Raw genomic sequence first — 13284 nt, forward strand, 5'->3', positions numbered from 1 at the left:
TCGCACTTCACCAGGAGCGCGTTGCAAAGCAGCCCCCCCGCACCGCTCCAGGATCGGTTCCCGGGGCTGCAGTGCTGTGCACAGCCATACCCAGCCAGGGAACACGGTAACACCCCGTCCTGCCCTTCCCCTGCAGCTGCCCAGCCGATTCTGCTCCCGGTGTTTGTGTTTCCGAGGCCGCTCGGACACTGGCTCTCCTGGCCCGCTGCGACTGCCGCCCCTCACCTGGGGCTGTGTGCGCCCTTATCTGTTACCAGCGTACTTAACCGTATGTATCTCTACCTGTACCGTCAGCAAAAACGTCTCTGCTCATAAAGTTTTATGCCCTTGCTCTCTTTCTCTCTCATGTTTTGCCATCTAATGAATTGCTGATTGCTTTACTACTTTTTTTTTTTGTCAGAAACCGCTTTAAAAAAAAAGCCCAAGGAAGCTGGGTTTTGCTGTGTCATCAGAAACTCGTGTTTTACAGCCAAATTGTGATTTCGATTCCAGCGGAGGGGTCTGCAGTGACTCCACAGGCTCCGGTGGATGGACTCAGGGGTCGTTGTTCTGGGCGTCCCTCGAATGTAGCCGGGGTCAGAATTCGACCATTCCCTTTCTAGCCGAAAGGAGTTGGAAGGTTCTCCTTCTCCAGCGTGGGGTGGTAGAAGTTATTGTAACTTTACCCTTCTTCCAGCTTGCATTTCTGAACAAATCAGTTGCCTATACAGATTGTCTCATTATTTTAATCTCTACACAATTTCGTGAGAGCTTTCTATGTTTCCTTTAAAAACACATGTATATCTGCTATGATTTGGCTGGGGGTGTTTTCTGTAACACTATTTCTAGTAAGAGTGAGTGTTCTGAACAACATGTTTACTTTAGTTTTCATACTTCGCATTTTAATGATAAATTCTGACCTTTTTCTTTCTCTCGTCCTGAGAAATATTTTAATTGTTTCTCTTCAAAGTTGTATACATTATTAGATTGTATTTCTATCAAACACTGAATTGGGATTTTCTGCTTTTGCAACACGGCAAATTTTTGCGAGGTCTGTTGTTAAAACTTCTTTTGTGGGTTTGTGGTCTGCAACATTTTTTGTTTTCTGAACATGTTATCCAAGCTAGCAGACGTGATGCTTGCCACATCCCTTTCATTTTAGGTTCATCAGATGATAGAATAGTTTTATGAACATCCTGGGCTATTTATTCCACAGGTTAAACAGCAGTTCTGTATCACAGTGTTCAGACCAATCACATGCATTTGCTGTTACACCCTTCCACTTCTAAGTTCCAAATTTAACAATATTTATGTATTTTTGGTTCAAAAAGCACAAGCAGGTCTTGTTGTCTCATTTGCTGCATGAACTGAACAAACGCTGCTCGCACGTAACCGTGCTAAGCAAATGCAGGCTCGGGCCAGACAAAAGACAGCAACTCCCATCTGGCAAAACCCTCACGTGACTTACGCTTTCTGTAACATAGGCTCAATCCTGCAAAGCATTAGGCAATTTGGCCCCCAATTAGCAAAATTATTAAGCATAGATCTGCCTTTAAAACATGTGAGTCTTCCTAATGACTTTAGCAATTTAAAAAAAATAATTTTTAATAGTGGGGTGTATCCTGCAAAAAATACTTTTCTGCAAAAGCCTGTAGAAAGGCTCACATGAGTAAACACGTGCATAAAAAGCTCTGTAGAATGAGGAACTTAAAGTGGTTACTTTTGAAAACTAAAACTGCTCCCTGTCATACTTGGATACTTAGTAGATACACAGTTATCTGCCAAGCTGGTTCATTGAGGAAAAGGATGGTTTGGGATGGTACTTCTGCTGCAAACACAAAATTGCTTTAATACGTTGTACTTAATTTAGTTTCCCCAAATATAAAATACAAACCAGTATTAGACTTGACCTGTAAATAATATCAGAATTGAATTGGTACTTTCAGATTCGCTCTTTACTGAAGTCACCGAGGACGATTGTAACAGTTGTGTTAATAGAAAGTTACTAAGAGTTTATGAGCTCTTTGTTTCTGCTCTTGCTTGGCTGGAGATAGCTTCTGGTAAAGATGTCTGGATTTATGAAGCCTGCTAGAACTGTGCACCTTTTTCAAATGGAAAAATGAGTTTATCTTTGCTGTCTCATAGCAAAACAAGCCAAATATATTTCCTGTCTTTTCCAGATAAAATAACAGAATTGATTGAGGAAAAGACAAATTGTGGAAAAATTCCTCAAGATTATTTTGGAAAATTGTCTGTGAAAACAGTGTTTTACAATAAAAAGAGCTCAGTACTTCTTTAAAAAAAAAAAAGATTTTTTTTTTTTTTGCCTGAAAAATACATTACCTACATCATAACAACACGGTAAATGACCTTTAAAGCACTTCAGATGTATTTTTGTTTCAGCTGTGTTAATTTAGAGTTCTTGGTATATTGCCAGTTTCATTATTATGTTTAGAAAGTCCCTTTTCTCTATTGTTTAAGTGGGTATTTCACATCCTATCCCTGGAGAGAAAGTTTTCAGGGAAATGTGTTCATAAATAATGGAGATTACCAGAGACTGTTGTAAAACATGGAAATAGTTTCATCTGGTTCATTTAAAACCATGAGAAGCTTAACACTAAAGGATCTGTTCCAGCTTTTCTCCTGCAGAAGCCCAGAGAAGGTTCAGGACTGAAGTCCGAGAGTCACCGGGACTTAGGGAACGGTTACCTGATGAAGTATTTCACTTTGAGGTAAAGCAGAACACCAGTGACGGAGTCACCACCAGTACAGGTCCGTCTCATCTCGAAGTTGGTTACTTCTGTAAATGCATTTGTCTGTTGAATAAAATTCTTTCTGATCACAACTGTAATTCTTGGCATAGCAACTGATCTCATTTTTATCAGATCCCTATTTCAAGGTGTTTTTCCAGACAGAAGTTGACCTGATCTTGGAACAAATAGATCTTCAGTATCTTACAGACTGAGACTCTGGGACATGCCCAAGGCCTGTACGAGGGGCAAAATGGTTTTACTCGTATCTTCCCCAAAAAATGAACATGTAGAAAATTTTATGAGGAAGAAGGAAGAGGCTAGCTGTCTTGTGTCACTGTTCTTTTGCATTTTTTTTTTCCGGCAGTAGATTGAAAATCCAAGTTGAAGAAGCTGCATTCAGCTCAGCCTGGGTTCAACCTAGCTGGGCTGAAACAGAGCTGCTGGAATGGGGCAAAAAGTCAGCAAGTTGCTGGCAAGCTGCTCAAGAACGGCAGCTTCTGGGAACGCAGGCACAGTCATCCTCAGTGAACAGTGCCCCAGGCAGCGTATGTAACATAAGGGGGTTTTGGGTTGTACCAAGGCCCGAGCAGCTCAGACCAACCCCTTGTCACAACTACTTTAGCTCACGATTTTCCTCTCATCACTGCAGGTTACTGCAGCCAAGCGGACAGCCTTATCCTAGCACGTAGAAGAGATGCAGCTAAGCACATAAAGAGGAGACAGCTCCTGGGCCAGATGGTTTCACTTTGCCTCCTGCCTGGACCCCTCTCCGGTGCCACTGGAAGGCAGACCGCTCACCCAGCCAGGGGCTGCCGCGTGTCCCTGCAGCCCCAGGCTCTCCACTTGCTGCTGGATGTGTGTGAGGGACCTGGGCTGCTGGACGTGGCAATACCTGCGCCGAGATCTGGGATCCTATTGTTCATCCGAATCAAACGGTACCTGTTAGGGCACTCAGAGCTGTGTTAGAAACATGCTGATAAGATGCCAGTTCATTACAGTGACTTTACCCCCCACCCCAACTAACTCTAAGAATAAGAAGAAAAACTTTAAGCAGAAGGACAGGTGTGCTGGTTTTGGCTGGGGTAAATTTCTTCACAGTAGCTGGTATGGGGCTGTGTTTTGGATTTGTGCTGAAAACAGGGTTGATAACACAGGGATGTTTTCATTACTGCTGAGCAGTGCTTACACACAGTCAAGGCCTTTTCTGCTTCTCACCCCACCCCACCAGTGAGTAGGCTGGGGGGGCACAAGAAGCTGGGAGGGGACACAGCCGGGACAGCTGACCCCAACTGACCAAAGGGATATCCCATACCGTATGACGTCATGCTCAGCACATAAAGCTGGGGGAAGAAGAAGGAAGGGGGGGACGTTGGGAGTGATGGCGTTTTCTTCCCAAGTAACCGTTATGCGTGATGGAGCCCTGCTTTCCTGGAGATGGCTGACGTGCTGGGAGATTGAGTAACCCCTCCCGCCGATGGGAAGCAGTGAATGAATTCCTTGTTTTGCTTTGCTTGCACACATGGCTCCTGCTTTACCTATTGACCTGTCTTTATCTCAACCCACGAGCTTTCTCACTTTTACCCTTCCGCGATTCTCTCCCCCATCCTACCGGGGGGAGTGAGCGAGCGGCTGTGTGGGGCTTAGTTGCCGGCTGGGATTAAACCACAAGAGCAGGCTTAAAGGAATATATTTTGTATCCTGCAAAGAATTGTTTTTTCACTTCTGATCAGTTTCTGGACCTACCTCAGCATCATGTTGCAGAGACCCAACACTGGGTGCTTGCTCGTTCTGCTTTGGATTCAGCCCTTTTCAGGGACCTCTGGCAATAGTTACACTGGCTTATATCAAACTATTTGCATCTGTCCATTGCAACAAATCGATGCTTTAAAAGACACATTCGATATAGAAAATAAAACTCCAGCCCTTTTAGCACTACTAGAAAAATTTGGGTCCATATTTCAATACTATGTAGGCTGGGGGAAATCATATTATTCAGTTTCTCAGCTGTCATATATATGTTTCTTCTCTCAGTAAAAACTCAGATCAATGCAGCTAAATACTTGGATTTAAAAATACCAAGTACACTAAACTGGTGAGCTCACCTCTCAGATTCAGAACTCATTCAAATGAGCTGTGTTTGTTAGGAGGAGATGGCATACCACGATCTCAGCCTTCTAGGAAACATGGTACAAGTCAGTGTCTTGCACACTTTAGTGGAGACAAACACTGTCTCCCTGGCTGCATTAGCCAAGTAATGTCATTTTCCTTCTTTCCAGGGTGTGGAATCACCTGTCCGAGGCAATGCAGGCTTGCAAACAGAACAAGCTCCTGGCTTAGAACCGACTGACTTGGTTGCTCAGTTGGACTGAGTAGAGAGATCATTTGATATTGCAGTGCGGGCTCTGGGCTCTTTTATGTAACAATAAGGAGCTTTTCATTGCAGTGGCAGTACTTAGAGCTAAAGTAATCCTCGCTAACATAAGGATTGGAAGGGATTTGTTGAGCCACTGATTCCACCTCCAGGCAGTTTTTCATATCACCTCTTTCATAAGCTCAACAAGCTCCAGGAATTTTAACCAGCTGTTCCTCCTCAGGCCCACACTCATTAATGATACTGTATTTTTGAATGGCTTCTCCATTATTCTAGACAGTCTAAAGTGTAGGACAGCTTTCAAACTTCAAAGGCAAGACATGCTGAATGATTTTGAAAACAACTCTGTACATCTTCAGGTATTCTTGAGATAGCAAAGGATTGCTTTAAAACTACACTGGATGGCAGGATGGTTGTAAGAGATGAGTCAGCTCTAGCAAGTGTTAAGAGGGTCAGACCTTGAAAAATAAATGTATGTGTACTGGGACTAACCAAAAATCTAGAAGCCACAGGTGGAAATGGGAATTAAAGTTAAAAGACCACTGCAGCCAAACTCCACATGAATTCTCTATTCTAGAATAACACAACCAAGCTGTGTTTAACTTTCACAGATATGCTGGTTCTAGAGGAAATACAAGCTCATCTTACAAACAATGAAGACAGACTCATGCCTAGAATCGATCAATGTTATTTGCACTTGAAATGAGCAGCTGAAGATTGGCTAATTTCTAGATCAGTTATCTGAGTCTGAAGATACTTCATATACTTGTGGATAGGGGAATGTGCACAAGGAGCTGGGAGGGGATACAGCCAGGACAGCTGACCCCATCTGACCAAAGGGATATCCCATACCATATGACATCATGCTCAGCACATAAAGCTGGGGGAAGAAAAATTTGGAGTGATGGCATTTGTCTTCACGTTACGCGTGATGGAGCCCTGCTTTCCTGGAGATGGCTGAACACCTGCCTGACGATGGGAAGTAGGGAATGAATTCCTTGTTTTGCTTTGCTTGTGTGCACGGCTGTTGCTTTACCTATTAAACTGTCTTTATCTCAACCCATGAGTTTTCTTACTTTTAGTCTTCCAATTCTCTCCCCCATCCCACCGAGGTGAAGTGAGCGAGCGGCTGGGTGGGGTTTAGTTGCCGGCTGGGGTTAAACCATTACGGGGGGGAGGCAGGAATCAGATTCTATCTTTTGTTCTATTCTATCAACTTTTACACTTTTAAGTTTATTACTGTGACCCTCTCTCAAATGTGTTATGTCTATGTAACATCAACTTGTCTCACCTCTAAGCAGCTTTGACAACTTGGAAGACTGCATAATCCTTTTTGGGTGACAGCTGTGGTATTTAGAAACCTATCCAAGCCAAAATGCATTTTCTTTCTTGTCTCCCCCAATTTATAATCAACATCACCAATCCCACAAGACGGCTCAGATGCCCAATCACCCCAAAGTGGTATTGCCCAATGTTGTTTGCTCTGAACACTCAGGGGGCAGAGCAAATATTTTAAACAACTGCAAATACAATTGTCATTTATTTTTAGCAGTATCATCAGGGTCAAGTAAGTTCAAAGGTTAAAATACTTGCATTGTGAAACAAGATCACTCCAGATGAGGACTGAAGAATTTTGACAGAAAGATAGTTGCACACTGCAGTCAGCCTCGGAGTCCTTTTCAGTCAAACAGAAAACTTAACTTTGCAGGGTTGAAAAATCTGTTTTGGGCCTTAAGGAGCTCACCAATACTGATTTGTTAAATCTGTGCTAGGGGTGTTGCACCTTCACATATGTTCGGTAAGAGCAAGCAAAACCCACAAGAAAAAAAACACCCAAGGAAAACAACATCCCCCTTACAGCTTATCTCTAATCTTACTGGGTACCAATCAACTAGTTTCTCTGTGCAAGAACTAATAGTAGAAGGAACACTGTCTTATCACAGATGCAAGTTAACATTTATTATTGCCATATCCAAAGTCCAGATTCCATCCTGCACACTCTGCAAACTCAGCAAACCAGACCCGAGTGCACGCGTGCCAGCTGGCCTCTGACCTCCTGCCTGTTGGGCTTGTTTCAGCGCACGTCTTCTCCCCTTCGCAAGCACTGCAAGGATCAGGATGTTGCTGGCCTTTCTTTGATCTAACACAGAGGAAATAACAGCAACTCCCTGAATGGGTGTCAGAACAATCCCGTTTTGCAGCACTGCCCAGCCATCAAAAACATCTGTTCCTCCACCCAGACTACCTTATTACAGGCAGAACAGTGGTTCTGAAGTCATATTTTGGCTAAAGGCTTGCTGCTTCTGTTTCAAATCTGAAGGCTATATACCTTAATGGTTGTCTATTTTTACCACTGTATTAGTTTAATAAAAGCAATTACCTCTACCTACAAATCTATTTGTAGATGTCCGTAAGCCACTCTTGTTACCATCACCACTGCCAAAGTGTTATTCATGCAGCCCAGGAGTCTCATCTTCCATACCAGCAAGCACTACGTGGTCAGTAAGTCAGCAATGTTTTCAGACAGCCCAACATCCCATGCATTTACAGACGTTCACCCTGCTGCTAAACAACCATGCCCTGACTCTGTTCAGTCTTTTTCAACACTCTCCCTGCAGTGGTAGTATCCACAGTTAATGGCTGTGCAGCCAGCTTTTGTGTTGCTGCTTTGTCACGAACACTGTGCACAAACATCAGTATCTTTGTTTCTGCCTTAGTGCAGTCTCTCGCTGCATAGCTCTTACTTCCATGAAACTTGAATTTTTCAGCTTAGTCCAAACAGTTAAGACCACTGATGTTACTTTCCCAAGGAAGGTGAAGCTGCAAGCAAGAAGTATCCAAATAAAGACATTCAAGGTAGAGTTCTTCGTCACTTGTATAAAGCATTAATTTTAAGTACAAGGTGATGTATAAAAGTCTGCCCAAGACCAATTCCTCTCTGGGATAAGCACTGTGTACATAGCAATGTTTTCTTAATGCCAGACAGGAATGAGAAAGGAGAACAGCACTGTAACCATTAGTTAAGTCTCACAAGGGAAATAAAGCCAAAAGAGGACTGGGATATAGAACTGGCTACTCCCAGCCCACTCTTTAGACAGAATCCAATTCCACTACTTTAGCATTCAAAAATTCTGAAAAAGTGTTTTGACAGAAAGCATGTTAGCAAAGCACAGCATGCTTACAATACATCAGCTTCCAGCAAACAAGAGAAGTGGAAGCATTTGCCAGTGTAAGTTACATTCTGCTACAGGTTGGCAGAATCCTCCAAGGATAACCAGCTTCACAAAATACAGCTGTGAAGATGGAGCTGGCCGTGGAATTTAGGGCTGGCAAAGAGCTAAAATAATCTCTTATGCTGAACATCTGCTCTTCTCCCTCTTTTGCAAGGTGAACATCATCAACACAACCTCAAATAACTAACAGAGGATACAAGAGGAGGTAAAACACCCAAATGCTTATATTACTTATACAGAACAGGGAAGAACAAGAATAAGCAAACTTTTTCCTTATGAGAATAGGGAACAAACCCTTCTTTATCCTAACACATTTTAAAGGCTGAACAAGTAGCTCCAAGGGCACTTCCCATTAAAAGTAGCAAAGGGGGAAGTTATAATTTTCAAAAGCATGTGAGGTAAAGTTATCTCCATCTCTTACCAGTGGCATAAGAAAATACAAGTTAGATACTACACACAGCAAAGCCTGTGTAACTTAGTACAGAACTATGTATTTACCCAGACACATATGTAATGATAGGTTTCATCCCTATGTATTTCTGTAAGTCGATTGCTTAACTGAAAGCAGTTTGATTTGAAGTCCTCTCCTGTTCAAATGCTAACCAGTACTGCAGGAATTAGAATGCCTTATTCCTGTATAAGGATGTGACTTTATTCTCACATGCTCTATGCTGGAATAGTTCAGTGCCACATTTTAAAAGCAAAGTTTCCCTTTCTTCCCTCAGCAACTGTAACAGACTATGCTAGGCAGACAGAAATAGCTAAAGGCCTACTAGAGATGGTCACAACTATGTGTTTTGTACAAAACTTTTGCTGATGAACACTGTAAGTCTTCCTGTTTGAACAGCCTTGTAAGCGTTAAGCCAATCTATATTTGGTCACCCCTCACTGTAGCCTCAGTACATGGCAACACCAGCGCTCTGTATTTGCAGCAGTGTAGTATCAAGGGCATCAACAACTCTGCTGTCTGTAGAACTTTTTCTTTCACAGGGAAGGTTTTGTGTTCAGCTGCCAAGTATTTGCCTTCTCTCCAGAACCCTGACATTGTTGTTGGGGAATAACATCTCCAAGAAGTGTTTTATGCAAGATGATTTGGCAATTGTTGACTAAGTCTCTGAAAGCCCCAGGCAACAAGCATCAAGCACCTTGTTCTTGGCATACACAGCATTAGACCTAGCCTCTTCACGATAATCTTTGTGGTGCTCCAGCTTTTGTGGTTGCAAATCATCTACGTGAGAAAGGAGGCAAAGCAGTATCAGTCATCACCAGATTGGTTTGAACACAAGCCCCCGTTGCACAAAACACAGATTACTGAGCCCCCTCTAGTGGCACAAGGACTGGAGAGGTTGGCTTGTGCCTTTCAAAGAAGCATCTGACAGCTGCAACATGGCAATTAAGGGATGAGCATCACAACAGCTAAGTACTAAATGCACTTTAATGAGTTCCAGATTTTGTTCCCAGAAGGAATTTATATCGTGTCAGTACATTAGGTGGGTACACAACTTCCCCTGAACTACAGGCATGGAGAGAACCGAGTATAACATACTAGGTATTTAAAATTATTCTCAGAAACCAGTTTTCCACAGTATTAGAAATAAGGCATGTTTCAGGTGTGCAAGTGGCTGTTATGTCCAGTCCTCAGATGCCATATTTACCCTTTAGTTCTTCCACTTTTGCTATGTAAGCTTTCATTGCATCTTCTTTGGACATTCCTGAAGGACAGAACACAGGAAGCAGTCAGATACCTTTTACAGACTAAGATACCTTTTACACGTAAGTCAGTTCCTTGCTGTAGCACGTAGCAGCATGCTACCAGAGAGCAAAGAAGATAAGAAGGTCACTTGGCTGTGGATCGAGTATTAAAGTTTTAAGCAAATGTGTTCAGCAGTCATGAGAAAACAGTGTTTCAAAGCAAAGTTATATTTGTATAGACAGCATCGGAACAGTGTATTAGTTCTATTAACACCATTCATGATTATTACAGGAAAGCTATTCAATCAACTTAGACTGCATTTAGATGTAGTGCTGGCTCTTAAAACACCAAAAAAATTCCCTTTTCATAGATGTGCTGGTTTTGGCTGGGATAGAGTTTATTTTTTTCATAGTATGGGGCTGTGTTTTGGATTTGTGCTGAAAACAGTGTTAACACAGGGATGTTTTCATTAGTGCCGAGCAGCGCTTACACACAGTCAAGGCCTTTTCTGCTTCTCACCCCACCCCACCAGCGAGGAGGCTGGGGGGGCACAAGAAGCTGGGAGGGGACACAGCCGGGACAGCTGATCCCAATGACCAAAGGGATATCCCATACCATATGACATCATACTCAGCACATAAAGCTGGGGGAAGAAGAAGGAAGGGCATGTGATGGAGCCTTGCTTTCCTGGAGATGGCTGAACACCTGCCTGCTGATGGGAAGTAGGGAATGAATTCCTTGTTTTGCTTTGCTTGCGTGCTCACCTTTTGTTTTACCTATTAAACTGTCTTTACCTCATTCCACGAGTTTTCTCACTTTTACCCTTCCAATTCACTCCCCCATCCCACCAGGGGAGAGTGAGTGAGCAGCTGTGTGGGGCTTAGTTGCTGGCTGGGGTTAAACCACAACAACAGCCTAGACCATTTGTTTGGCTCCTCATTTAGAGCAGAGAGCCCAGCTGCATCTTCCAGTTAAGAAAGCTTTAGAAGAAACACAACAACTGGAGGGAGAGCTCAGTTTCTGGGGTACTAGGCTGGGACCTGGAAAACAGATTTAGGTTTCTGCTGCTGCTACAGTTCATCTGTAACATCTTGGGCCAGCCAGGCATTTTGCACCTTAATTCCCTTTCACACAGGCTATATTTTTCAGGACTACTTCTGCCTTGCAGAGGTAATCAAAAGTAAGTTTATTATCACGGCATTCTGAACTTCTAGAACTCTTGTCTTATAAGGCAACACTATTTTATTTCTTGCTGAACCACATATGCTTTTCTGACTAGTTTGCCTGTGGTTTTATTTATTCATTTTTATTTTTTAAGCAGACACTTACCTTTCAATGCACTCCAGGCATCCCACTTTGCTTTGCCTTTGAAGTCCAGCATACCAGGGCGGTCTGAGAGACAGGATAAGCAGTAGAATTAGTTCATACGGTCTGGGTGTACGTAATACCTACTCCTTTCCTCAAGGCTATTTAGCTTTTAACTACAATAAAATACAGTGGTTCACCTCTGCAGCTCTTACTTACTAACCTGTAGTCAGAAGATCACCTCTGATGCTGAAGGGAGTATGTTGGAATGCTCCAATAGGTGGCAACAGAGATATTCTCTGTTAAGTTCCCTTAAGACAGCAGCATTTGAGCAAAAGAGCACCAAATAGCGTGACTTCATTTTATCGTACCTTCTGAAGAGACTGACATTGCACGATAGCTATCTGATTAAAGAACATCATCAGTGCTAAAGTAAAGCGGAAATGCCCTAAGGTCCATTACACACAGAGACATGAAATCAAAAGCTAGTAGCATACAGCTTAGAACTCATTATCATCAAGTTAATGGTATGTTTCTATCATATAGCTCTTCATTTCTTCTATCATCTAGGGGTATAAGCACTGAATTCTAACTCACTTCATTACAGGCCGCATTGTAGCCAGACAGAGAAGAAATGAATGAGATATGGATGTGTATATGGTTATTCTTCACATAAAGTCCCCTCTGTGTTTTTACTTCTTCTCTGTCTCCTTAAAGAAAATTCTTAGGATTAACAAATGGAACCAGACAGTAGCCTGTACGTTAGCCACAAAAATACCCTTCCGCTGCTCACATGGCAATGTGACCTGCAGAACTAGTTGGCAGCTCCACTTCTCTCCAACAAAAACCCTTACTAGCTCACTTTTACACGGATTGCTTTTCTAGCCAACTCCTGTTAGTTACTGCTTCACAAGAATGGAGCAACTTACAGAAATGTTGGTACATTAACAGCTCTATAGCACCATTTCACCTTGGCAAACATTAATAATGCTAAGGTCCAGCCACACCAAAAGGATCATCTCTTAAAACGAAAGTCAGTTCTTTCCTCCCTCAATGCTGTCCATCTCGAGAAAAAGAGACTCAAGTGCCCATACTTACCATTTCCTGTACACTTCACTGCCAGCTTTGAATTCAGTCAACACCCAATAAACTTCACCAGCAACTAGGTCAGGAGGCCAGCACTCCAAACAAATGACCTTCTTCCTTTCCAATTCTAGTTACTCAAATGTTACACCAGGTCAATAGAGACAGGCTTCATTCTAAACGTTATTCCTAGTCTGAGCTGCCAGTGACAGAAACGTAGCAACAGAAGTAGCAGGGCAGATTTTGCGTGGTGTACCTGCAGAGATATTTCTGCTACAGTCCTTCCAAGATGTGACATTTAATTGCAGCTCCTATAAAAGTTTCTCCTGTTACACACATCTGTGTCGTTTTCTTCTGTTTCGGCTTTCCAATGCTATTTTTAGTAGCCAATCCAGTTAAGCAAACTGCCCCTCCCCACCAAGTATTGCAATTCCACACTTGTACAGTTTGCCTTGCTGTTTAAGCCTGTTTAATTGAGAAGTGCTTGTATTAAAGCAGCATGCCTTGACCTAGGCAGCTACTTACTGATAGAGGTCTCCAAAAATCCCAAACCCAATATTTGCACAAAGCTAACACAAAGGATTCTCAGACCGTTGCTATATGATTTAGATGGCTGCAGCTGGGTTAATCTAAAAACCACAAGTTGCACAAGCCCTTATCAAGTCAGCTTACGCCTGCCTGCATTTAAATCCACGCCAAGTCGGTATTGAGTCATTTTTGCGGGATTGCGCGAAGCGAGGCACGCAAGAGGGGAGAGGTTTTGCCTCCCGAAGTGCCTCCAGCTCAGCCTCAGGCCGCAGCTGCACCGCCCCCGCCCGGTGGGGGCCCTGGCACAGAACCCCAGAGGGGCGCGGGGCGGCGCTGCCT

At 43.0% G+C, this 13284-nt stretch overlaps 1 protein-coding gene across 1 annotated transcript; it reads right to left on the reverse strand.

The window, feature by feature from the left end:
• Window positions 1–9974: 9974 nt before the first annotated feature.
• LOC104079121 (acyl-CoA-binding protein-like) lies at window positions 9975–13132 on the reverse strand. The gene is made up of 3 exons (XM_009581031.1): window positions 13090–13132; window positions 11359–11421; window positions 9975–10048 (listed from the first exon to the last, which is right to left on the reverse strand). The coding sequence occupies exons 1-3, from the start codon at window positions 13130–13132 to the stop codon at window positions 9975–9977; spliced, it is 180 nt and encodes a 59-aa protein (XP_009579326.1).
• Window positions 13133–13284: the final 152 nt, after the last annotated feature.

Source organism: Fulmarus glacialis, unplaced genomic scaffold (assembly GCF_000690835.1).
Source record: "Fulmarus glacialis isolate BGI_N327 unplaced genomic scaffold, ASM69083v1 scaffold9437, whole genome shotgun sequence".
NCBI lineage: Eukaryota > Metazoa > Chordata > Aves > Procellariiformes > Procellariidae > Fulmarus > Fulmarus glacialis.